At 50.7% G+C, this 22,632-nt stretch overlaps 15 protein-coding genes across 15 annotated transcripts; 8 read left to right on the top strand and 7 right to left on the bottom strand.

Annotated features, from left to right (window-relative positions):
* Nucleotides 1-290: 290 nt before the first annotated feature.
* Nucleotides 291-3,335, bottom strand: OGAPODRAFT_17454 (uncharacterized protein). Its single transcript, XM_018355130.1, has one exon. The coding sequence runs from the start codon at nucleotides 2,753-2,755 to the stop codon at nucleotides 1,718-1,720; it is 1,038 nt and encodes a 345-aa protein (XP_018208751.1). The 5' UTR covers nucleotides 2,756-3,335; the 3' UTR covers nucleotides 291-1,717.
* OGAPODRAFT_43653 (uncharacterized protein) lies at nucleotides 365-1,057 on the top strand (the record flags this gene model as incomplete). Its single annotated transcript, XM_018355459.1, has 1 exon — nucleotides 365-1,057. A coding segment is annotated over one exon (693 nt), but the record flags the coding sequence as incomplete, so codon positions are not given.
* On the top strand, nucleotides 1,243-1,680 carry OGAPODRAFT_10438 (uncharacterized protein; the record flags this gene model as incomplete). The annotated part of the gene is made up of 1 exon (XM_018353214.1): nucleotides 1,243-1,680. The coding sequence occupies one exon, from the start codon at nucleotides 1,243-1,245 to the stop codon at nucleotides 1,678-1,680; it is 438 nt and encodes a 145-aa protein (XP_018208752.1).
* A 150-nt stretch (nucleotides 3,336-3,485) lies between the features above and the next one.
* On the top strand, nucleotides 3,486-5,667 carry OGAPODRAFT_83748 (uncharacterized protein; the record flags this gene model as incomplete). The annotated part of the gene is made up of 1 exon (XM_018356731.1): nucleotides 3,486-5,667. One exon carries the CDS (start codon nucleotides 3,486-3,488, stop codon nucleotides 4,350-4,352), a length of 867 nt encoding a protein of 288 aa, XP_018208748.1. The 3' UTR covers nucleotides 4,353-5,667.
* On the bottom strand, nucleotides 3,495-5,667 carry OGAPODRAFT_17453 (uncharacterized protein). The gene has a single exon (XM_018355129.1). The coding sequence runs from the start codon at nucleotides 4,992-4,994 to the stop codon at nucleotides 4,368-4,370; it is 627 nt and encodes a 208-aa protein (XP_018208749.1). The 5' UTR covers nucleotides 4,995-5,667; the 3' UTR covers nucleotides 3,495-4,367.
* OGAPODRAFT_25583 (uncharacterized protein) lies at nucleotides 5,000-5,620 on the bottom strand (the record flags this gene model as incomplete). Its single annotated transcript, XM_018355311.1, has 1 exon — nucleotides 5,000-5,620. One exon carries the CDS (start codon nucleotides 5,618-5,620, stop codon nucleotides 5,000-5,002), a length of 621 nt encoding a protein of 206 aa, XP_018208750.1.
* A 37-nt stretch (nucleotides 5,668-5,704) lies between the features above and the next one.
* On the bottom strand, nucleotides 5,705-7,777 carry OGAPODRAFT_17452 (uncharacterized protein). The gene has a single exon (XM_018355128.1). It carries the CDS (start codon nucleotides 7,680-7,682, stop codon nucleotides 5,751-5,753), a length of 1,932 nt encoding a protein of 643 aa, XP_018208747.1. The 5' UTR covers nucleotides 7,683-7,777; the 3' UTR covers nucleotides 5,705-5,750.
* Nucleotides 7,778-7,844: 67 nt separating this feature from the next.
* OGAPODRAFT_78145 (uncharacterized protein) lies at nucleotides 7,845-9,813 on the bottom strand (the record flags this gene model as incomplete). Its single annotated transcript, XM_018356421.1, has 1 exon — nucleotides 7,845-9,813. One exon carries the CDS (start codon nucleotides 9,811-9,813, stop codon nucleotides 7,888-7,890), a length of 1,926 nt encoding a protein of 641 aa, XP_018208746.1. The 3' UTR covers nucleotides 7,845-7,887.
* A 325-nt stretch (nucleotides 9,814-10,138) lies between these two features.
* OGAPODRAFT_17451 (uncharacterized protein) lies at nucleotides 10,139-11,099 on the top strand. Its single transcript, XM_018355127.1, has 2 exons — nucleotides 10,139-10,157; nucleotides 10,215-11,099. Exons 1-2 carry the CDS (start codon nucleotides 10,149-10,151, stop codon nucleotides 11,064-11,066), a joined length of 861 nt encoding a protein of 286 aa, XP_018208745.1. The 5' UTR covers nucleotides 10,139-10,148; the 3' UTR covers nucleotides 11,067-11,099.
* A 417-nt stretch (nucleotides 11,100-11,516) lies between these two features.
* OGAPODRAFT_17449 (uncharacterized protein) lies at nucleotides 11,517-13,162 on the top strand (the record flags this gene model as incomplete). The annotated part of the gene is made up of 1 exon (XM_018355126.1): nucleotides 11,517-13,162. A coding segment is annotated over exon 1 (799 nt), but the record flags the coding sequence as incomplete, so codon positions are not given.
* OGAPODRAFT_95912 (uncharacterized protein) lies at nucleotides 11,517-13,189 on the bottom strand (the record flags this gene model as incomplete). The annotated part of the gene is made up of 2 exons (XM_018357842.1): nucleotides 11,517-13,085; nucleotides 13,131-13,189. The coding sequence occupies 2 exons, from the start codon at nucleotides 13,187-13,189 to the stop codon at nucleotides 12,932-12,934; spliced, it is 213 nt and encodes a 70-aa protein (XP_018208743.1). The 3' UTR covers nucleotides 11,517-12,931.
* Nucleotides 13,190-13,318: 129 nt separating this feature from the next.
* On the top strand, nucleotides 13,319-13,820 carry OGAPODRAFT_17448 (uncharacterized protein). The gene has a single exon (XM_018355125.1). It carries the CDS (start codon nucleotides 13,332-13,334, stop codon nucleotides 13,770-13,772), a length of 441 nt encoding a protein of 146 aa, XP_018208742.1. The 5' UTR covers nucleotides 13,319-13,331; the 3' UTR covers nucleotides 13,773-13,820.
* A 104-nt stretch (nucleotides 13,821-13,924) lies between these two features.
* Nucleotides 13,925-16,825, top strand: OGAPODRAFT_17447 (uncharacterized protein). The gene has a single exon (XM_018355124.1). It carries the CDS (start codon nucleotides 14,064-14,066, stop codon nucleotides 16,779-16,781), a length of 2,718 nt encoding a protein of 905 aa, XP_018208741.1. The 5' UTR covers nucleotides 13,925-14,063; the 3' UTR covers nucleotides 16,782-16,825.
* Nucleotides 16,826-17,508: 683 nt separating this feature from the next.
* OGAPODRAFT_25578 (uncharacterized protein) lies at nucleotides 17,509-17,949 on the top strand (the record flags this gene model as incomplete). The annotated part of the gene is made up of 1 exon (XM_018355310.1): nucleotides 17,509-17,949. One exon carries the CDS (start codon nucleotides 17,509-17,511, stop codon nucleotides 17,947-17,949), a length of 441 nt encoding a protein of 146 aa, XP_018208740.1.
* Nucleotides 17,950-20,469: 2,520 nt separating this feature from the next.
* Nucleotides 20,470-22,610, bottom strand: OGAPODRAFT_95908 (uncharacterized protein; the record flags this gene model as incomplete). Its single annotated transcript, XM_018357841.1, has 2 exons — nucleotides 20,470-21,454; nucleotides 21,645-22,610. 2 exons carry the CDS (start codon nucleotides 22,608-22,610, stop codon nucleotides 20,507-20,509), a joined length of 1,914 nt encoding a protein of 637 aa, XP_018208739.1. The 3' UTR covers nucleotides 20,470-20,506.
* Between the last annotated feature and the right edge of the window lie 22 nt (nucleotides 22,611-22,632).

Genomic DNA, 22,632 nt, shown 5'->3' with positions numbered 1-22,632 from the left:
CTGAGCTTCACTCATATTTGCGTTGATTATTTAAAGGTTAAGTTTTTAAAAAACTCCGTCTCTCTCTATTTATATTTATTTGTTTGGGCCAGCAAGTTGGACATTTCGGCTAGGCCACCGCGCAAAATGGCCGCTCAAAGTCCCCCTGCGGGATAAAAATTCTGGCGGACTATGCCGGAGTTTGTCAGCACTAGCCACACCGGAGTACTCATGTCCAGCAGAGACGGTGCAGGGATGTGACCGGGCTTTTTTTACACCCTGCTGTAATCTTGGTGGACTAAGCATGCAACAACTGGAGTGCGCGGTTGAGACGGCAGAGGTGGACCACGATGGCTGCGTGTTCCCCACCTTTCTGCACAAACACAGCGGCGAGTACAAAGGCCGCATTGTCTTCATCCACGGCTACAGAGACATATATGAGCTTTTTTTTGGGCTCTTCAACGTACTGACAGCCAACGGCTACGACGTACATTTCCACTACCAGCGCGGCGAGGGCACGTCGCGGCCGGCTGGCAATGTGCAATCCAGCAACGACGACTCGCGCGTCTACAAGGATATGGACTTTTTCATCAAACGGAATCTGGAATCCGACGAAAAGGTGATTCTGATGGGTCATTCGATGGGCGGCGGGCTGATTCTCAACTACAGCGCGTTTGGCACGTACCGCGAGCGGCTGCTGATGACGGTTGCGTGCTCGCCGCTGATAGAGCTCTCGCCGGAAACAGCGGTGCCCAAGCACCACGAGTGGGCGATCCGTGCTCTGTGCTGGGCCGTTCCTCCTGCTCGGTACGTGCGCATCAAGACCCCACTTAAGGTGGAGTACGTTTCGTCGTTGCCCGAGGTGCAACAGTTCATCCAAAGCAAGACGCCGCCGGCCAAGCTGACGGCCACGGCGATCGAGGCTCGCGACTTTGTGCTGCGCGGCAAACGACTGCTCCAGCCAGAACTGTACACTCGCTACGACAAAAACCTGCCAATTGCCATTCTGCACGGCAACGCCGACCACATCAATGACTGCCGGGCAAGCAAGACCTTCATTGACAACCTACAGAGCGCCGGATGCACCCACGCAAGCTACACCGAGCTCGACGGCGCCGCGCACAACCTCGCTGTCGAGCCGTGCAGCGACATTTTTTTCCGCCAGCTGCTGAATATTCTCGACGCCAACCGACGCACGGGTCAATAAAAGATTTTTCTAGATTTATCGTGGTATATAATCTCAGCACCCAAGCAGCTCTCGCCATGACCACCATACACAACCCAAACAACTGGCACTGGGTCGACAAGAACTGTATCGGCTGGGCCAATGAATACTTCCAGCAGCGGCTGCCAAAGGTGCGCGTCGCAAGCGACAACCACACGCTCTCTGTCAGCAGCGTCAAGCCTGTGGCCGGGGACTGCGACGTGACCCAGCGCAAGGGCAAAGTGCGTTGCATCTTCGACCTGCAAGTGGAGTTTGTCGTCCAGGTCGACCACGACGGCTCTGTTTCCGAACACACGGTGCGTCTCGTGGAGTTCGAGCACGACCAGCAGAACTTCGAGTTCGAGGTCACCGGCGATGCCGAAAAAAGAGCCCTCGTCCGCACACACCTGGTGCCCGAGGCCCGCGCGGTGTTCGAGCGTTTCCAGAACGATCTGCTCGCGACCTTTGAGAGCGAACTCAAACACAACACCAGCTGACATTCCATAGATCTGTAGCACAATAAACGTCTCCCGATCATCCAGCAAAGCCCTCCGGCACGCCCTGTGCGTGCCGGTCGTCCCAGCGGCCGAAATAGCACCCGACACCGCCTTTGTACAGCGAGTTGACGCCGCCGGCGTCGATCTGCGTCCAAAAGTAGCCGCCCTCGGCAACGTGCTTGAGCACCTTGTACCCCTCGACCGAGTTGTACGGCACGCCGTTCGAGGGGTCGTAGTACATCGCGTCCTCGCCGTTGATCGGACACTGCTTCTTGGCCCCGTTCGGCAGATAGATACCCAACGGCGCCGGTGTCGTGATGTTAATCACGTGCTCGTCGGTCTGCTTGGCGACGCCCAGATCTTCCACCGTGTGGTACGTTTCGCCAAACTTGGGGAGCTGCAGCAGTTTCTCGTACACCGCGTCGCGCTCTTTGGTGACCTTCTTGAGGTCCAGCTCTTTCTGGAAGTCGCGCTTGATTGTGTAGATCGTCTGAGCGTGCGGGTCGCGGTGCGGGCCGGGGACGATCGACTGCGGGCCAAACAGGATCGTCTTCAGCTCCAGACGCGTGATGTCCTTGCGCAGGTGCGACTCGATAAACTGGACGGCCACCCTTTGTGGGGGACCTTCAACCGGCACGGCCTTGGTTTCGACCTCATCTTGCTCTATGGCCTCTTCGACTGCCTCCTCGGTGTCTTGCTTCGTTTCTTGCTTCGTTTCCTCCTTTATTTCCTCCTCCTTCGCTGTCGCCTCATTCCCCGTCTCGCTCGTTTCCTCATTAATGTCCTTTGTCTCTTCCTTGACGACCGTCGTCTCATCAAACACTTCTTCCTGCCTGTCCTGTTCCTCCTGCTTCACGTCTCCCTGCTGCTGCTGCTGCTGCTGCCTCTCTGCCTCCAATCGTGCGCGCTCGATCTCGCTCTTACGTCTCCGGCCGCGCCTCTTTGTCGTACGCCGCGCCAGCTCCTCTCTCTCCTTCTCTTCTCTGATCCGGTCTAGCTCGTCCTGCGGCGTCACCAGCTTGCCAAAACTCTGGAAAGAAATATACTCCATCAGCCGAAACCGCTTGCTGTTCATCAGGTCGCGCTGTTTCTTCTTCTTTTCAACCTCCTGCTGGAAAAACAGGTTCAGCGACAGCGTATTCATTTCCTCTGTCACCTTTGCCTCCTCCAGGTTCTCCTCCAGCGTCTTTTCGACGTACTCTTCCCGCACGCGCGTCTTGGTGTGCGACTGTCGCTCCTTCATCTTGACCAGCTTTTCCTGGATGGCCTGCGTATTCTGTGCCGTGGTGGTTCTTGTCGAAAGCCGTCTGTCGCCCGTCTCCAAGTCGACCTTGCGCCTCTTGCGCGGCGCCGAAACAGTAGGCTTCCTGCGGATCGCCGGGATCTCGATCTTTTTTCTGCGCCGCTTCTGTTCCTTTTGCAATTCGCGCTCCCCCTCGCTCTCGTCCGTGTCTGACGCAGACAGCTCCGACGACGACAACATTTCGTCTGAATTGGCGTCGGGAGAGCCTGAACCGGCCTCCTCCTCGGCTCCGCCCGTTTCGTTCCCTTCTTCGTCTTCCTCGTCTTCCTCCTGCTCGCTTTGTTCACTCTCGTCGCTCCACTCGTTGTCCTCACCCTCCTCTGCAAACAGCAGCTGCACATTCTCATCATCGTCCCCCAGAACTTCGTCCTCCTCTGCCTCCAGCAACTTCTTCAGCCGCGACCCGGCGTTTGCCCGCCGCTCGCGCGTCGCAATCAAACTCTCAAACTCTTCCTCCGAAGAAGACATAATAAATAAAAAAATAATTAAAATTAAATTATTTATGTTTCTCAGAAGACTGTCAACGGCCATTACCGAGGCCGAAAAATCACACTTCAACAGCCTCGCCGCGTCCTGGTGGGACACCACCGGCCCGCAGCGCATCCTGCACAAGATGAACCTCGTCCGCATGGACTTCATTAACGAGACTCTGCGCAGTCATATCAAAATCAATGCCGGCGTGCCGGACGAACAGAAAACGTTTGTGCCTGGCTGGAACCACCACAACGTGCTGCCGAGCCCTGTGGCGCAGTCCATACAGACCGAAATCGATAGACGCATCGCGCAGGAGCTCCGCCAGCTGCGGCTTTCGTGCCTCGACATCGGCTGCGGCGGCGGCATCTTGTCCGAATCGCTTGCCCGGTTGCCCATGGTGGCGTCCGTGCGAGGCATTGACCTCAGCCCGGAGGTCATCCGCGTCGCCAACCAGCACAAGACGCTCGACCCGGCGATTACAGACAAAATCGACTATCAACTAAAATCAATAGAACAGCTCGACAAAGATGATCAATACGACGTCGTCACCATGATGGAAATGCTCGAACACGTCGAATATCCCGCGCTCGTGCTGGAGACGGCAATGCAGCACGTCAAAAAGGACGGTTTTCTGTTTCTATCCACCATCAATAGAGACCTCGTCTCGTGGCTCACGACGATCGTCTTTGGCGAGTACGTGCTGCGAATTGTACCTGTCGGAACGCACACTTACTCCAAGTACATCGACCGGCGCGAAATCGCCGAGTTTGTGGACGGAACACAGTTCCGTGTGGTCGACGCTAGAGGATGCACCTATCTCCCGCTCCAGGGCTGGGTGTTCACCAGCTTGCCCGACACGGGCAACTATTTGATGGCGTTGCAGCGCACCGAATAGCTGTATATACTCGAATCACTGCACCAACTCGCCCTCCTTAACCGTCTCCTCCTGCTCGGGCTGGATGGGCTCGTCCACAAACGTAGGCATCTCCAGGTACGCAGGGGTCTCATCCTCGGCGACTTCGTCGCCCAGAGCCTCAAGTTCTGCATCGAGCTCGCTCTCCGAGATGTCGTCCGGCACATCGTAGCTGCGGGCAAGCGAGTCCTGCAGCTCGTTGCTTTGGTCTATCAGGTCGAGCATTTCGTCCTGCAGCGCCTCGATCTTGTCGATGTCGATCTTGCCGTATGTGCGCTTGAGCTCCTTGTTGCTGCTCTTGAGGGCGTCCACAGTGATCATGGTGTTTTTCAGGTTCTCGGTCGTCATCTGCGCCTGCGAGATATTCCAGCTCTGCGCGTCGAGCTGGTCTTTCTGCGCTTCCAGCTGCTTGCGCTGTTTCAGCACCTTGAGTGCTCGCTGCTTGATGGCCGCCTTGCCCGGCCCGTCGCGCATCTTGGCCATTTTCTGCTGGTACGTCGCGAGCTCGGTGTTCAGTTTGGAGATCTTCACGTCCAGCGACGCGGCGCGCTCGTCGATGCTGCTGATTGCGTCGCCCAGCGTCGCCTTGGGCAAATTGTTACGGGTTCCAAATAGTCTATTCATTATTTTTAATAGATTTTTTTCTCATCCATGTACTCCAAAAGATGCTTGATACAGATAATTTTCAGTCCATGCTCCTGGGCAAATTTCGTGCACTCGGGCAACCGCATCATCAGGCCGTCGTCCGCATTGACGAGCTCGCAGATGGCGCCAGCCGGCTGCATACCGCTCAGAACACACAGTTGCACAGCAGCCTCGGTGTGGCCGACTCGTTCTCTGAGCAGACCCGGCCGGGCACGCAGCGGGCAGATGTGCCCAGGACGCAGAAAATCCGCCGGTTTCGAGTCCGGGTTCGCCAACTGCCGCACAGTCAACGCCCTGTCGTGGGCACTGATCCCCGTCGTCGTGCCCTCGCCGTAATCCACAGTAATAGTGTAGGCCGTGCCATGACGGTCCGTGTTGTGCGGCACCATAGGCTGAAGATCAAGGGCGTCGGCACGCTCCGCGCTCAGGGGCACGCACACAAAGCCCGACGAGTGCCTGACCAGAAAGGCCATTTTTTCCTGAGTCACCTTCTCTGCAGCGATGATTAGGTCTCCTTCGTTCTCACGGTCCTCGTCGTCCATCACAACAAGAAATTCACCCTTCTTGTACGCCTCGAGCGCGTCCTCAATAGTGTTGAAAGTCATTTTATGAAAATGCTAAATTTGAAAGGCCCAGTAATTATGGAGAGGCTAAATCCATCCACAATAAAACTCACTTAATTTGATCTGTTTTTTATTTCGATTTTTGCTACCACTCTATTTTCTGATTATTAATTCACATTCGGTCAACCGGCGTAATGCCCAGCACCCGGAGCCCGTTGTTGAGGACCTGTCTCACAGAGCTGAACAATGCCAACCTGGCCTCCAAAACCTCTTCTTTCTCGCCCATCACACGTAACACTTTGTACGTTGACGAGAACTGGTGCGTCAGTTTGAACAGATACGTCACCAGCGTCGACGGCTCGTGGTTCTTCGACGCATACCGCAGAATATCCGGGTATGACACAAGAATACGCACCAGCGATTCCACTTTCTCGCGCTGAGTGGCCAAGATGCTCAGTCTCTTTGCCTGCTCCGCTGGCTCCAATCCTAATTGTTTCACCTGGTCCTCTGTGCCAACGAGATTCTCGATGGACAGATCGGCAACAAGCAGTTTCTCCTCCGCAACATTACAGTTTCTCTCAATCGACCTCAATCTGGAATGGGCATATTGCAGATAAGGGCCTGTATCGCCTTCAGTAGAAAGCATTCTGTCCCAACTGAATTCGTAGTTGTTGTTTCTCTTGCCCTGCATGTCCTGGATCATCACTGCAGAAATTCCAACCAGGTCGGCCACAGCCTCAGGATCCTCGACCAACGTGAACTTCTCGGCGTTCTTCTGCATGATCTCCAAAGTGGCACTCTTCACTGTCTCCAGAATATCGTCCAAAAACACAACGGTTCCCTTTCTGGTGCTCATGCCTAACACCAGGCCAAAGTTCACGTGCAGCAGCTCGTCTTTGGCCCAGCTGTACCCCATTTTCTCCAAAATACGGAAAAATTGTCTCACGTGCAAATCTTGCTGCGATGCAATCACATAGATCATCTTGTCGAAATGGTACTTCTCCTTACGCTCAATAGCGGCCCCCAGATCACGTGTGATATATAGCGACGTCCCGTCGCTCTTTTGAACAAGCACTTTCCCCAACTTTTTCTCGCCCAGCTGCTTGAAGTCAATCAACAAAGCTCCTCTGTCTTCTGTGACAAGCTTCTTCTCTTGCAGCTCCTTTTGCACTCTGTCCATCAATTCCTGGCTCACTTGCGACTCACCAGAATAAACATCGTATTTGATGTTCAGCCGAGCATATGTGTCGATATACTTCTCAATTGACAGCGCACGGAACTTCTCCCAAAGTCCCAGGGATTGCTTGTCTCCCTGCTCCATTCTCTTGAAAAAAGCACGTGCGGCGCCGTCGACAGAGCTGGCCTCGTCCACAGGAACACCTGTCTTTTCAGCCTCCTCCTCTTCGGCCTTCACATCCTGGTTAATTCTCACATAGACATCGAATAGATGCTGAATAGGGTTGGACTCCAACTCCGCCTCTGAGCCATATTTTTCGAATCCAACAGCAAGCAGACCAAACTGTTTTCCCCAATCTCCCAGGTAGTTCATTCTGATTACCTCCCAGCCGAGCTTTTCGTACAGGTTGGATAGAAAACCACCAATAATGGTTGAACGCAGATGACCGGCGTGGAATGGCTTGGCAATATTTGGAGAGGAGAACTCGATCACAACACGTTTACCTTTACCCAGCGGACAAGAGCCAAAGTCCTGTTTGCGTTCTAGAACATCCTTGACCACGTATTTCAGTAAAAACTCTGGGTTGAAGAAAAACTGCAGGAACCTGCCCTCCGGATGCACTTTTTTGAGATAGCCGCCAAGAGGAAATTTCTCTGCAAGTTCTTTAGCCAGCGCATCAAGGTCGCCCTTCAATCTCAGACGAGGAAGAGGCACGATCAGGTCTCCGTTCTCCAGAACAAGGGACCATTCCAAACTCTGGTATGCGATCGAGACATCAACTCCCGTCAGCTCAGACAGCTGGTTGGCAATGTAATTTCTGCATAGGTCCACAGTGTTGTACTCTGGGAATGAGCCCTCGATTGCAGGAGGAGCCTGTAGCTTCAGCGAATCGAGCTTGGAAGAAAGAGCATCCACAGCAGAAGTCATGATTGGTCTTGCAAGTTTCAAAGATATTAAATGGGCAGGTCTAAGAAAAATAGTCTTGTTCTTGTAGATAATCGAACAGCTTCTGGCAGTTTGATTAATCAGTCTGTTCATACAAAGAACAAACAAGACTCACGATTAGGAAAAAATTTAAAAAAAATCCCCAAAAAATCCAAAAAGTCGATTATCAAAAAAACACATAAACCTATTACCCGGACTCCTCAGACTCGTCCTTGGCACAGAGCCATCCGCAACTCACGTCCCATCTGGAACCTGGAGCGTTGAAACTCACGTACTTTACAAACTTCAGCACAGACGAGTCTCTATACATCAGGCTCAACTTGTTCCAGCAGGCCTGCGACTCGTAGACAACAGAATCTTCCCCTGACGCTTTGTAGATGGCAGCCTCGTCTTCGTTCAGGCCTTCCTCGGTAGTATCTTCGGCGTCTGGCTCGTCTGCACCCATGCAGAGCTCATAGCCGCCAAATTCACCGCTTTCCCAGCCAGAAGACGGTGTTAGGTTTAAGGTAGCCTCCAAAAGGCCGTCCAGAAGCCTATCGTCGGTGGCTAGGTCCAATTTGGAAGCCAGCGTGAAATCATGGCCAGGACGGAACCGGCGCGCAAGGACCTGGTCGTGGGTCGGACGCAGTCCTGTCACGGCCATTAGCCATTTTTTGAAGCTCACACTCTTGAAAAAAGATGCCAATTCACACAACCGTATGGAGACGTCGTGAATGCTCGTCAGCGATGGGTTGCTTGCACGTGCCTCTTCAAGCCGTTGAGCCACTTGAGGCTTTAGAAGCTCAAATATGTTTTTCGTGAGCTCGAAATTCGGCAGCTCTAGGGGCTTCACCAGGTTTATCTGCGCTAAGCTCTGTGCACTATCGATATTTTGTTTCTGCAACCCGTCAATATAGCAGTATCTCTGCTTGTGTGGAGGCACGGCCAACTTCCACGGAAAGACAACCTGATCCTGTTTCTGGGGCATTCCCGGGTATTCGTTCAGCTCGAGCTGCTTCATCTGTTTTCTCAGGTCGCCCAGATATTCCTCGCTCAGAAACATATGCACGTCCACCACCGACTCCTCGGCAAAAATGTTGTTAAGACGCTCAATCGAGCCAGCCGTCAACAGAGATGGATTCATGTATTTTTGCAAATACTCAAGGTCTAAGGTTGACAGATACTCCGACTCTTTCCCAACTAAAGTGCACAGTTCCTGCGTTTCCAACAGAGGCAGCTCGTTGTACTGTATTTTCGGATAATCGTACTCCTTGAGCTCCTTTGACTCGAGCTGCTGAAGCGTCGACTTGGCCTCCGTGCGTTCCTGCTCTCCAGGAATATATCCGTCCTCGCCAGCCTGCGGAATATGGAACCAGCCCTGGATGGAAAGTCGCTGCTTGTCAACGCGCACTTCCTCGACATCATGAAAAGAGAGCCCCGGCTGCACAGTGAAAAATGCTAGTTGGTTAAATTGCGGTGTCAATTTGCAGTAGTAGTCTGATCTAGGCACGTTGGGCACGACAGACCCAAACAGTCTTAATGAGCCTCCGTAATGGGGTTTCCATGTTTTTCCCGGTTCTGGCATGTACAGGATGAAACTGACCCTTCGGGAGCCAATCACATCATCGTGCGTGAGCAAATGACAGCCCTTTGAGTACGTATTGATGCTCATATCGGTCTTCACTCCACTGAGCTTCCCGCAGCCCGTCACGTAAGACACGTAGTCACGAAAAGTCTGAGAGTAAATGGCAGACCGCAGCTTGTAGAGACTTGGCAGCCGCTCCAGGTCCTGCTTGGTCATACCCGAAAGATTGGCGAGATCACCGCTCTGGAACACTTTGTAGATATCTGTTTCTTTCTTCTTGAAACTGATCTCAGAAATGATTTCTCTGCGCACGTTACGCAAAAGATCATCATCAATCAAGTTTTGGATTGTCCCCCATCGATACGGCTGCGAATCTGCGATCTGCTTTTTGAGGTCTTGTTTGAAGTTATCATCGAAAATATGCGGCTGAAAATAATCTTTTGCTCTGGCCTCCTCCTCAGGCGTCTGTTTGATGGTAATTTGGCGCTTACCTGCAGACGAGCCTATTTCAGAGCCTCTTTTCTGGGGCAAAACCGACGACGAAGGCATATACAGAAAATCACCCTACATCATTTTTTTTTTATTTTTCATGTCAAGACACAAGGCTGTGCAAAAAAGCGTTCAAGAGCCGAAACGCATGCTCCCAACGGCTCCAGGGCGCTGTGGAAGGAAACCGCAGCAACACATACAGAAGATTGCGCGCGACAGTACCAAACGGGCAGATTGCCCGACCCTACGCCCACCAGGACGCCCCCAGCTCGGGTCCCTTTGACAGGAGCGTCATCCACCCTCGCACCGCGGCTTTTCAAAAAAAGTATAGTCTGGCAATTCTTTTGATAACTATTTTTTGTTCCGCCTGGAAAATAAAGGACTAGAACCCTAAAATGAGCACTGTAAGTATGGCCAATGGCCGACGGATGGGCGGTTGAATGTGGGCGCTAACGTTTTAGATTGATAACCCGTACGCTGCAGGCCACGGGAACCCTTACGCCGAGAACTCGGCGTACGAGATGACCGGCACGAACCAGTTCTTCACGCTCGTCCAGGACATCAAGGACGACCTTTCAGACTACAATACGTTGATTGACAGACTGGAAAAGCTTCAGCTGGACTCCCTAAACGCGATAGGGTCCGAGGAGATGGCCTCTTTCCAGAGACAAATTGACAATAACAATAATACGCTCTCTGACCTCCAGAAAAATACAATCAAGCCGAAATTGCAGGCGTTGTACAAAGAGTGCGGCTCCGACACCGACAAGCAGAAACAGGCCGAGAATTTGACCGCCCAGTTCAGAGCCTCGATCACCAGGCTGGCCAAAATCGAAGACAGATACAACCAGGCCAACAAGCAGAAGGCCATCAACCAGTACAAGATTGTCAATCCGGATGCTACGTACGATGAGGCTGCCGAGTTCGTTTACACGGTTGGCGACCAGCAGGTGTTCGACAACGCCATTCGGATGTCGAACAGGAAAGGCGAGGCAATGACCGTTCTGCAAGAGGTGCAGGCTAGGCACATGGAAGTGGAGAGAACCGAGCGACTTGCTGCCGAGCTGAACCAGCTCTTTGGCGACTTACAGGAGCTTGTTTTCGAGCAGGACGTGATGTTCGACAATGTCAACGAGAATGTGGCTGTGGCCCAGGATCACCTGGAGCGGGGAGATGCCAACGTCATCAAGGCCAGAGACCACGCCCGCAAGGGCCGGAAACTCAAGTGGATCATCTTCTGGGTCTGCGTGGTGATTATTTGCATCATTGTCGGAGCCGTGGTTGGCGGTGTTGTTGGAGCTGCCAAACACTAGTCGCCGCTAGATACCTCAAAAACTTGTACCAGTGTATACAGTAGATTAATAGCACTTGCTAGTTATTTTTAGATAATTTAGGAAGGTGATTTAGTCCTCACCAGACACGGGAAAGTCTGACCAGGGTGGAGTAATCCTAACCGACGGGTGTCAGTTTTGCTTTTCCAACGCAAAAGTATTCACACACACCATCGAACGGTGTACGCGAAGGCATTAAGCGTTGGAGTCAATGCTACCATTCTGATCCTTCAAAACGGTGACATTGCCTAAAAGTGGAAAAAAAAATTAGCATCGCAAATCCTTTGAGATATTAAGTGCGCGCACCCTCGCACCGCATTTGATAGTAACAGCGTGAGACGGCTGCTTAGTTTGTTATCTTAATTTTGCCACCATGTCCTACCAACACGAGAATCTCATGACCGATCGCGCCAAGGCGCGCGTTACTCGCCATTTTTGGAGCTCTGCCAAGCTTCCCGAAGGCGAGAAGCCGCATCCTGCCCCCATCAGCCTGGTTGGGGGCATGCCCAACCACGACTTCTTCCCTGTCAAGAGCATCAGAATTGGCATTTCTGAAAAACCCTTTGAGGACGGCTATCACGAGGAAGCGGCTGTGGCATACGAGCCACAGCCCGACTCCTCGTTCCTGGTGTCGCAGGTCGCGTCCGACCCCTTGGAGATTGACCTGAAAACCGGATTGCAGTATGGCTTCACCAGCGGCACCAAGTGTCTCGTGGACTTTACGCGGGATTTTGTCGAGAAGGTGTGGAGACCGGGCTACGACGAATGGTCCACAATGCTCACGTGCGGAGGCTCCAACGGAATCGACAAGGTGTTCGACTCGTTCCTGAGCAAGGGCGATTCGATGCTGTTGGAGGAATTCACCTTTATTCCGGTCCTCAATTCCTTAGCCAATCTCGGCGTCCACACCGTCCCAGTGAAGCTGGACTTCGGGCCCGACAAGAAGTTTGATTTTTCTGCCAACCTGAAGGAAGTCCTTGAGAACTGGGACACCCTGCATCCAGGCAAAAAAAAGCCAAAATTACTCTACACTATCCCCACGGGCCAGAACCCGCTGGGTGTTGCTCAGACCACCGAGCACAAGAAAAAGATCCTTGAGCTTGCGGAGGAACACGATTTTGTCATTCTGGAAGACGAGCCGTATGCATACCTCAACTTCCAAAAAGTCTCCGAGACTCCAAAGTTCGATCTCACTCCACAGGAATTTATTGACTCTCTGCACGGCTCCTACATTAACCTCGACACCACTGGAAGAGTCATCAGAACAGAGACTTTCTCCAAAGTGTTTGCCCCGGGTCTGAGACTCGGGTTCCTGGCGGGCCACAAGCGGGTGATCCAGAGTTGCACACAGTACTCTGACCTCAGCTCCAGGGCACCGAGCGGGATCTCACAGATTTTGGTCAACGACACGATCCGCTACATGGGCGGCCTGGATGGCTGGCTCAAGTGGATTATCAAGGTCAGAAACGAGTATCTGGTTCGCAAAAATGCTTTCGTTAAAGCTCTTCTAGATACAGAAGCCGCTAAAAAAGGTTACTTAAAAGTCATGGATCCCGAGTGCGGCATGTTCGTCTCCAGCATCGTCGACTTTGGCAAGGACAATCTAGAAAAAGGCACCGAGCTTCTCAAGACAAGGTGTGCGGTCAACGGAGTGGGCGTTGTGTATGGAGGCGCCATGGCTGTTAACTATGAGTTCTCCAAGGAACGCACCAACTTCGTCCGCATGGCCATTTGTTACACCGGAAGCACCGATTTGCTTGTCGAGGCCGCCGCCAGACTCAGCAAGTCTGTTCTGGAGGTAGCTGCCCAACTAGAATAGATTGTATTGGATGTATTAACACCGTAAATCAATGCTTCTTCACTTTTTCCACCACTAGCTTGTCGAAGTGGTACATTTGAGAGATTTTGGACTGTCTTCTGAGAACTCCGAGCTCCTTTTTCGCCTTTTCTATAATTGCCGAGGTATCGCCATCAAATTCCTTCAGCTTGCGGAATTCCTCCCTGCTTCTTCTCAAAAAGTACTCTCTGAAATTGTAGTTCTCAAACTGGCGCGAATATCTTAAAAATTGCCTGTACAAGGATAGTATCTCCTGTGCTGAAGCCATGGCAAAGAAAGAGATCAAGTGGAAAATAAAATATTCGCCCCAAAGTCAATTATTTATCATTAAAACTAACCCTTGCACCCACCATCTATCTGTACACATTATTGTTTTCATCATGAGCTACGAATACGACTTGACTGTCAGCATGGTTCTGGCCTCTCTGAGAACTGCTGTCCTCACGGCATCAGGATATATTTCCCAGTTCAAACAAGCCTATCCCGAAATTTGGTCGTTGTTCATGTACTTAGTTGTGCTCTACGTGAGTGCTAAACTGGTGCTCAGAATTGCCAGAATGATCTACAGAACGTTTGTCAACACAATAAAGCTGGTGATCTGTCTTGCTATTGTGGCCGTGGCAATCCAGCTGTGGAACAACAAGCCCGCACTCGCCGAATTAGTGCCTCAAATCCAGTATACTTTGATTCAGTTGTCTCACCTGCTAAAGATGATGGTTACATTTTTGGCAGGAACGCTGACCGAATTCGACTGGAGGAATTTTTCAAAGGTGGATATAGACCGCCTACTGGATTCTCTGAAGGCCACGCGAGGCCAATTCGAGACTCTCTTCCAGCTGAGACTGGACTGAGCCACATGTGCGCCGATGTGGCTGGTGTAATCTTAATGTATTTTCTTGCCACCTATGGTCGTGTACAATCGCCAAAGTCCGAGTGGTGATTTTAGCTAGCACTTGATGAAAAAAAGATGTTTTGTTTTGTTCTCTGCGAATCTCTGGAGCGTGTGATATTAAACTAGCTGCAAAAGAACGATCGAACCGGCAGATTTAAGCTGAAACCAGCGGAATCACCATCTGTACCCGTTTTCAGGACCGAATTGCGCTTTCCAGCTATAAAATCATTGCCTTCCAAAACTTTCCACCATGTCCAACAGAAGAAGAGCATATCCACAGCCAATGTACAATGCGCCAGACCCGTCGGCTGCATACGGTATACCAGCGCAGCCACAGCAGCCTCAGGCTAACCAGGGTCTGTACTCATCTCCACAGGCAGCGGCTCCAGTCAACCAGCTGGCCCAGGGTGTTGCAGGAATGAATCTCGGTGCCCAACAGCCACAGGCTCCAAACGTGCCTGTGTATTCTCAGGCCGCTCCAGCAGGAATCTACGGCCAGGATGTGGGTGCAGCACCATTGCAAAACCCCGCATATCCGCAGCCTTCGTACCAGGCACCGGCCCAGCCAGCGCAAACAGCATTGCCGTTGAACCAGCTTTACTCCACAGATCTGCTCAAAGAAACTCCTCCACCTATTGCTGACTTGCAGTTCCCGCCTCCACCGATGATTCTGGCGCCAGGCACATCCGTCAATGGCAACCCAGAGGCAAATTGTTCTCCTGAGTATTTCAGGTCAACTTTGAACGTCGTTCCAACGACCAGCTCTCTGTTGAAGAAGTCTAAATTGCCGTTTGCACTGGTGGTGAGACCATATGTTTCGCTCCATGACTCTGAGAGACCTGTTCCTGTCGTCAGCGACACCATTATCTCGAGATGTCGTAGATGCAGATCGTATATCAACCCGTTCGTCCAATTCACGGAACAGGGAAGGAGATGGAGATGTAACTTTTGTTCACTCCTAAATGACGTCCCTGGTGGGTTCGACTACGATAGAATGACTTCCACGCCATTGAACAGGTTGGAAAGAAACGAGCTCAATTACGGAATTGTGGAGTTTGTGGCCCCTTCAGAGTATATGGTGAGGCCACCGCAGCCGTTGGTTTACGTTTTTGTTCTTGACGTTTCCTACGCCTCTATCCAAAATGGTCTGCTAGCAACCGTCACCAGAACCATTCTAGACACTCTTGATAGAATTCCTAACGAGAACGGAAGAGCCAGAGTTGCGTTCCTCGGTGTTGATTCCAGCATTCATTTCTTCACTATTCCAAGTGACGACCAGGAAGATAAAGAAGCCTCGATGATGATAGTTTCCGATCTTGACGACGTGCTGATACCATCCCCAGATAACTTGCTGGTGAACTTGAAAGACTGCAGGAAAAACGTTGAGAAACTTCTCAACAACTTTGTTGACTTCTTTGCAAACAACCAAAACACCGGATCGGCATTGGGACCAGCTCTCAAGTCTGCACACAAGCTGATTTCTCAGATCGGTGGTAAGATCATCACTTTCACATCTGCTCTTCCAAACATGGGTGTTGGAAAACTGGCTATAAGAGATGAAAACGCTGTCAGTGGTAAACCGAAGGAGGCATCAGCTCTTTTGACTTCTAACAACTCATTTTACAAGTCGTTCGCGGTGGAATGTAACAAGTCCCAGGTGACTGTGGACATGTTTTTGACAGGCTCCAATTATCAAGACGTTGCAACCCTTTCTAACCTTCCAAGGTACACAGCGGGTCAGACTCACTTCTATCCAGCATGGTCTGCCAGCAGAGTGGAGGATATCACCAAGCTGACCAAAGAGGTTTCTAATCATCTCTCTATGGACATTGCTTTGGAGGCTGTCTTGAGAGTGAGAGGTTCCAGTGGACTGAGAATGAACGCCTTCTTTGGAAACTTCTTCAACAGATCCTCGGACTTGTGCTCGTTCCCAACATTCCCAAGAGACCAATCGTATGTCATTGAGGTTGCAATCGATGAGTACATATCCAAACCATACGTTTTCTTCCAATGTGCAGTTTTGCATACGACGTGCTTTGGAGAGAGAAGAATCAGAGTGCTCACTTTGGGCATTCCGACCTCTAAGGATCTCACAGACGTTTATGCTTCAGCGGACCAATTGGCCATTACGAACTACTTCACGCACAAGGCCATTGAAAAGACGTTGTCTTCTTCCCTGAACGATGCTAGAGATTACTTGAACAAGGTTTTGGTGGATATTCTCAGCGTCTACAAGAAGGAAATCGTTCCTGGTAATCTTGGATCGTCTTCCCCATTGCAGCTCTGCACCAACCTGAGAATGTTGCCATTGCTGTTGCAATCGCTCACCAAGCATATTGCGTTCCGTACGGGCAAGGTTCCTTCTGACCACCGATCTTCTGCTCTTAACAGACTGGCCACTTTACCTCTGCCTAGCTTGATCAACTACATCTACCCTACCGTGTACGCGTTGCATTCAATGACAGATGACTGCGGATTGCCGTATGAGGGTGAGGACGACCCGTACGACATTCCTCCCAAGAAGCGTGGCGAAATCGTTCTTCCTGAGGCCATCAATGCTACCATCACGAACTTCGAGAAGTACGGCCTGTATCTGATCAACAACACTTCTGAGCTGTTTTTGTACATTGGAGGAGACGCTGTTCCTCAGTTGGTGAATGATGTTTTTGGCGTGGACTCGATCAACGAGGTGCCAATTGGTAAGGCGGAGCTTCCGGAGCTGGACAACGAGTTCAACGTCCGTGTGAGAAACATCATCAACAAGGTTAGAGAAAACGAGGGCTCTATCGAGTACCTGAACCTGTATGTTGTGAGAGGCCCTTCGACAAACGAAAACATGATGAACACCAACAGAGACATCATTCCGCTGAGAATGTGGAGCATGTCTGAGCTCGTTGAGGACAGAGTGAGCGCAAACTTGAGTTACAAAGAGTTCTTGACTCAGTTGAGAGAGAAGGTCTCGAGCTAGGCGGTGTACGGGTGTGTAGGCTAAAGACGAGAAAATCATCTGCTTATCATGTTCTCCAATAAAAATCCAATGTTTGGTGAGCGTAAGGCCGTATTTGAGCGTGGCAGACGGTGAAGAATAATTTTTTCCATACTCTGGTGTGTCTAATAAACAAATTCTATAGAAGTTTATCGACGACTGGACTCTTTGTTATAGAAGTTTATCAACGACTGGATTCTTTGTTGTAATATACCAGAAGTTAGGATACAAAGGGTAAGTAAGAATTGCCATGGGGCCGGTGTCAATGGGATGATCTTACAAGGCTTTTTCAGGAGGATTTTTATTGCACAATCAGCGACACAGAATATTGTACTCGTCAATGCGGAGAACAACTACACCGTGTAATCAATTCGATGATACAGTATTCCACAGGGTACACGGGCTAGCGTATGGACAACGTTATGTTTGCATCAGCTACAGGTCACTATGACGTTTCATTGAAGATTAGCGAACACCAGGCAAGAGCTACAGAAGCACAATAGATGAGCCACGACTGGCGATCCTTGTCTCTGTGCTCGCGAAGAACTCGATCTAAAAGCCGTTTCTTCTCGAAAATGGTTCCAGCCAATGAGAGCGCAAGGATTTTGCAATTTTTTATCCTCAGAAAACAGCATGTTATGTCAGCAAGCGGTGGTAAGATTTTTCATTTGGTCCCCGATTTTCATATACTAACTCTCAGGTGTACAATATGTTGAGACAAGCATTGAAGACCGTTCCTAGAGTGCAAGTGAGACACGCCTCTGAGCTGTCACAGGCCACCGTGTCGAATATACAACTTAGATGGGAGAAACTTCCAGAAGAGGACCGAAAGGAAGTGATCGAGGCTCTTGCTGAGAGACAAAAATTGCCATGGACTCAGCTGACTCCGGAGGAGAAGAAGGCCGCTTTCTACGTTTCGTTCGGCGAGTGGGGACCAAGAAAGCCTATCCACTCTGCTGAAGACATCAGATACATTTTCTGGGGTGTTGTCATTGGTATTTCTCTCACCGCCACAGGTTTCTTCTACTACAGATCAAAGAGATACGTTCCAAAGACCATGAACAGAGAATGGCAAGAGATGTCCGACGAGTACCTCAAATCGAAGAACGCCAACCCATTCAGTGGATACTCTCAAGTTCAATCCAAATAAGACCTTTACCATCCCCATCAATCAAGCAAGCTATTCATTGACAGAGACCAACCTCGAGTGGGGTGGTTGTTAGGCTACTTATTGCAAATTCAGCAATAAAATTAAACTATTATACACTAAATTGATTACCACAATTTTCTGTCGAACGTTTGTAGAACTGCTTTGGCTTTAGGTCCGAGACGAAGAGGCACTGCACGCTCGGCCGTTGGCTTGCTTGCCTCGATTTTGGGCAGAGTGGCAGCCTGATCTTGGTGGTCCACGGGAGCCACTTTGCAGAGTGCAAATCTCTCGTAAACTTGTTTAACAAGGGCGTACCTTGAGTTTTCTAGGATTTTGTCAAAGTCGCTCAGTTTGATCCAGTTAAGAACTAGCTCTTCAAAGTTTTTCTCCTCATTCTCATACATCTTTCTAAGCTCTTGAAGCTGCACACTGTCGCCTTTCAGAAACACGCCAATCATCGGCCACAGGATATTCCACACACGGGCTTTCTCTGCTTTGGTGAGCGGTTTCCTCTCTATCTCGCTATTCTCATCGTAGAACTTCTCTGTCCCAAGGATCAAGATCGCCTGCAAATCGACCAAATAGCTCTCACCGTCCACCCGGAACACGTACAATGGAAGATATTGCGATATTTCTGTCTCTGTGCGATGTCCATCAAATCTTGCAATCTGCAGTCCATATGGATAGTAGCTGCGAATATACTGCTTGCGTTCCATGTTTTGTTTCTCAGCTTCCTGCTGAGCACGCTGCTCTTCCTCCTGCAATCTCCGAGCGCGTTCCTGTTCCTCCTGCTGTCTCCGCCGCTCTTCCTCCATGGCTGCAGCGCGCAGCTCTTCGTTTCTCTTTCTTTCCTGTTCTGCAATTGTTCGCGCAATCTGCTGCTGGCGCGCCTTCTTTCTCTCTAGCCGCTGCAACTCCAGTGCCTCGCGTGCTTTACGTGCCTCCTCTTCCTGCTTTCTCCTCTCCTCCAGTTCCTCAGGAGTAGGGGGAACAGGTTTTTCCTCCAGTTTTGGCTGTATCTTAGGTTCTGGTTTGGGCTCCTGTTTCACAGGCGTGAGAACACGCGGAGCAGCCGGCACTTGAGGGGCAGAACGCACTGACATGTCGCTGTCTGTGGATGACCTGTGTTTGATTTTCTTCACATCGCTCTTCTTTCGATCGTTTTCTGGTGTCTCAGCACGTTCTTTTCGTTTTTTGGTACTCTTTTCGCTGGCCTCCTTCAAAATCCTCATCTCTTCGTCGTCAGGAACGTAGCTTGCTTGCAGTATGTCAATCGCCGTACGACCATGTTTATCCGTCAACGACACATCTGCCTTATTCTCCAAAAGTAGCTTGACCATGTCAATATGGTCCTTTCCAACAGCATGCATCAAAGGCGTCATTCCACTCTTGTCAACATAGTTCACCTTGGCCCCAAATGCAATGAGCAAACTGGCAATATCAGTGTGGCCATGCTTTGCAGCCAGACACAGCAAGTCGGGAGATATCCTGCTTCCTGCGAGGTTTGAAACGTAGTTCAGCACAAACGTGACGTCGTTTTCTGAAACCTTGTGGTAAATTTCAGATCTGCCCTCCTTCGAGAAGGGGTCGAAAAACACGGCACTCGACCGTTTGGAAACCTCCTCCTTTTCCGAATCTGTTCCTGGCCCCGAGCTTTGGCTCCTGGCGTGCTTCTTTTTGTATTCTCGAGTGGCCTGAGCAAGTAGCTTTTTGAGCTTCTTGACTTTGTCGAGCTCTTCCTCCTCCAAATCGTTCCAATCGCGATCATTCTCAACAGAGTCCAATGCAGAGTCGCCCTGAGAATTCACCAGACAAGGATTGGCTCCCCGATCCAGCAGCGTACGGACCACATCGTAGTGTAAATTTGAGGCGGCATCAATCAAGGGGGTGTCCTTGTCGATATGGGCTGATTGCGCATTTATGTCGGCCCCGTTATCCAACAACAGCTCCACAACATCCAAATAGCCTTCCAGAGCGGCTTCATGGAGCGGCGTGTTGCCCGCGAAATCAGCCTCGTTGACGTCTGCTCCGTTCTCAATGAGTTGCTTGGCCTCTTCATAGTGGCCCTTTGCACAGTGTCGTTGCAAAAGCGACCTTCCTGAGGCGTCTTTCCCGCTTTTGCCGCTCACCTTGCGCTCTGAAGACCGCGAGCTCTGCGAAGTAGACCGCTTCTGCACCTGTTTTTTGGAGCTAGACTTGTCGTCAGATTCGTTTTCGTCCGAGCTCCTTCTCATGAGACAGTGGAGCCTTCTAGTTCTGTTGGACGGCAGCGGAATCGACTCGTCAATGTCGGTTTCCGACTCTGACAGCAACGGCTCTTCCTTCTTGATGGGTTTAGGAACGTCCTCGCCTACATCTAGTCGGCCAGACTCTGTTTCTGCAGTTTCTGGTCGCACTATATGTGGCTTCTCATCGTTTATGTGCAAACCTGGCTCCGGTAAACCTGCACTCTCGTCAGGCTCTGAAGACATTAAAACAAAGATTTAATAAATTTATTTACTTTCGGTTGTGTGCTAGGGAACATCGTCGATCGACGCGACTGTATTAGCGTACAGGTTTACATATCATTAGTGGACGAAGCAGCAGAACTATAACCCAGATAGCGCCCCCACTCCATGACCTCGTATATCAGACTGAAGTTCGGCGAAATCAACGGAGCTTTCTCTTTTAGCATGTTGTAAGCATCGTTGTAGCCGATTTTTTTGTGCTTCATCAGGTAAGCCAAAATTAAAGAAGCCGAGCGCGAGACACCGCATTGGCAGTGGATCAAAACACGTTTGTTTTCTGACAGCGCCTTGTCAATGATTTCTGTGAGTTTCGGAAAGTCAGGCATCAGCTTGGACGTGTGAGTCCAGGGAATGTAAAAATATTGGATATTCTGGCCTGAGATCGAGGTTTTGTTGGAGATCTGGTCTGTATAGTCTTTGATCTCCTGGGCGACGTTTATGATGACGTCGAAGTCAATAAGTTGGGTGATTGACGGCTCGGAGTACAGAAAAAGGTTTGGCTCCAGAACGCAAACAGGGCCTTCAGGATACGCTTTCACGCAGCCAGATGGGTGGTAGGAGGGCACTTCTGTTACGGCGGAGAGAGAGCCTGATGATTCGACAGTGGAGGACGAGGAAAATGCGAGCGAATCGGTGGAGTCTAGGGACTGCTGGACCGTGGTGGCTGGCTGTGCTGTGTTTTGGCTTTGGTGGCCGTTTGACGAGTCTATAGAGAGAGTCAACGACCGCACGGGGGGTTGGATGCTGGCTGTCTGTGTAGGGGAATTTGTGGAAGACATGAGAACAGTGTTGAGAGACGGTGTTCTGTAGAGTCGGGGGATTCTTGGCGTGGTTGTTGGAGAATGGGAAAGAACCTGTTTACTGCCGTTGGAGGAGTATGTGAGGGGGACCGGGTATTTTGTCTGGTTCTTTGACAGGTCCAGCTGCAGGTTCTTAACATTTCTCGGCCGTCGTAGACCGTTGCCGTTGGGGAGGGAGTGTTGAGGGGACATGGTGTCCTGCGGGGTGGGAGTATCGCTGGACATAGAATTAATCACGCCATAAGCATGGGTATCTTACCAGAGTCGGGAGAAAGAGGGTTTGCTTGGAGTGCAAGAAAAAGCCAATTTGGACAATCAATTCCTGTTTGAAACAAGATTTCTAATTTTAGTAGATAAAAAATAAATTGGTTTATTTTTTTTTGTGCACCTTAACCAAGCTGCGCTGCAGGCCTGCATTTATTTTCTCCACAGAATATTCCACTGGCTTTGTATCGAGGCACGCCAGAAACTCCGTGAGCGATCCGCCCACGCCAAAGTAGATGTCCTTGGCAGCCACTAGCGCCAGAGAGCCCGTGTGCTGCACTGTCTCCGACACCATCTGCGCCACCACTGGCAAGTGTTGTGGAGAGTAAATAGTCTCTGAAGAGACCATCAGCGCGGGTGACTGGATCAGGGCATTGATTTGGGTCATCATCTGGCGGCCCCAGGACCCACTTATGAGTGATATGGCGATATGCTGTTCGCGCAGCGCATTTTTGAATCTAGCTACCAGCTCTGGGGTCACGTCGATTTCCCCATCACGGACGTTTCCTTCTACATCTGGACGTTTCTGCAGTTGCTCCATCTCCTCCTTGGATAGGCTCGTGAGACACCATGTCAAAAATAGGTTTGGAACACTCACCAGCCGCAAGACCTCGTAATTAAAGTCTGTTAAAATGAGATTGACGTGAGTTTGTTTGTGTTGCAAGAGTCTCTGAAAAACTAGCAAACTTGGCAAACTGGTCCCACAGCCTAGCTCCAGAAACGATTTGTAGCCAGAAAGGTCGACGTCTTGCAGTCTCTGCATAACGTCGTAGCAGCACTCCCAGGACTTGAGTCCTCCCTCGTAAACCCCGTTCCGGACGTCTTCCGCAGTGGAACCTATCAGGAATTGCATCTCTTCTGATTCTGCATCCTCGCTCATCAGCTGGTGACGCACATCGAAGAACTCACGACGAACCAGCGAGCCTGGAAAGTCAATATGTTCATACGAGACCCGTGTGCCGATCATCAGCTCCAGAAAGCTGCTGATATCGTGCACTCGCGGAACCACGGTCTCTGTGGCCACGTCGAAGGCGTCATTTGCGGCAGATGTATCTCGCTCGTCGTCCTCGAAACCAAACTTAAATCCCATGTGAATTTTCTTTTTTATTAAA

The sequence above is a fragment of the Ogataea polymorpha genome, assembly GCF_001664045.1.
Source record: "Ogataea polymorpha strain NCYC 495 leu1.1 chromosome Unknown OGAPOscaffold_7, whole genome shotgun sequence".
Taxonomy (NCBI): Eukaryota; Fungi; Ascomycota; class Pichiomycetes; order Pichiales; family Pichiaceae; genus Ogataea; species Ogataea polymorpha.
Note: the sequence above shows the minus strand (reverse complement) of the source record. Positions and strands in the feature narration are given on the sequence as shown.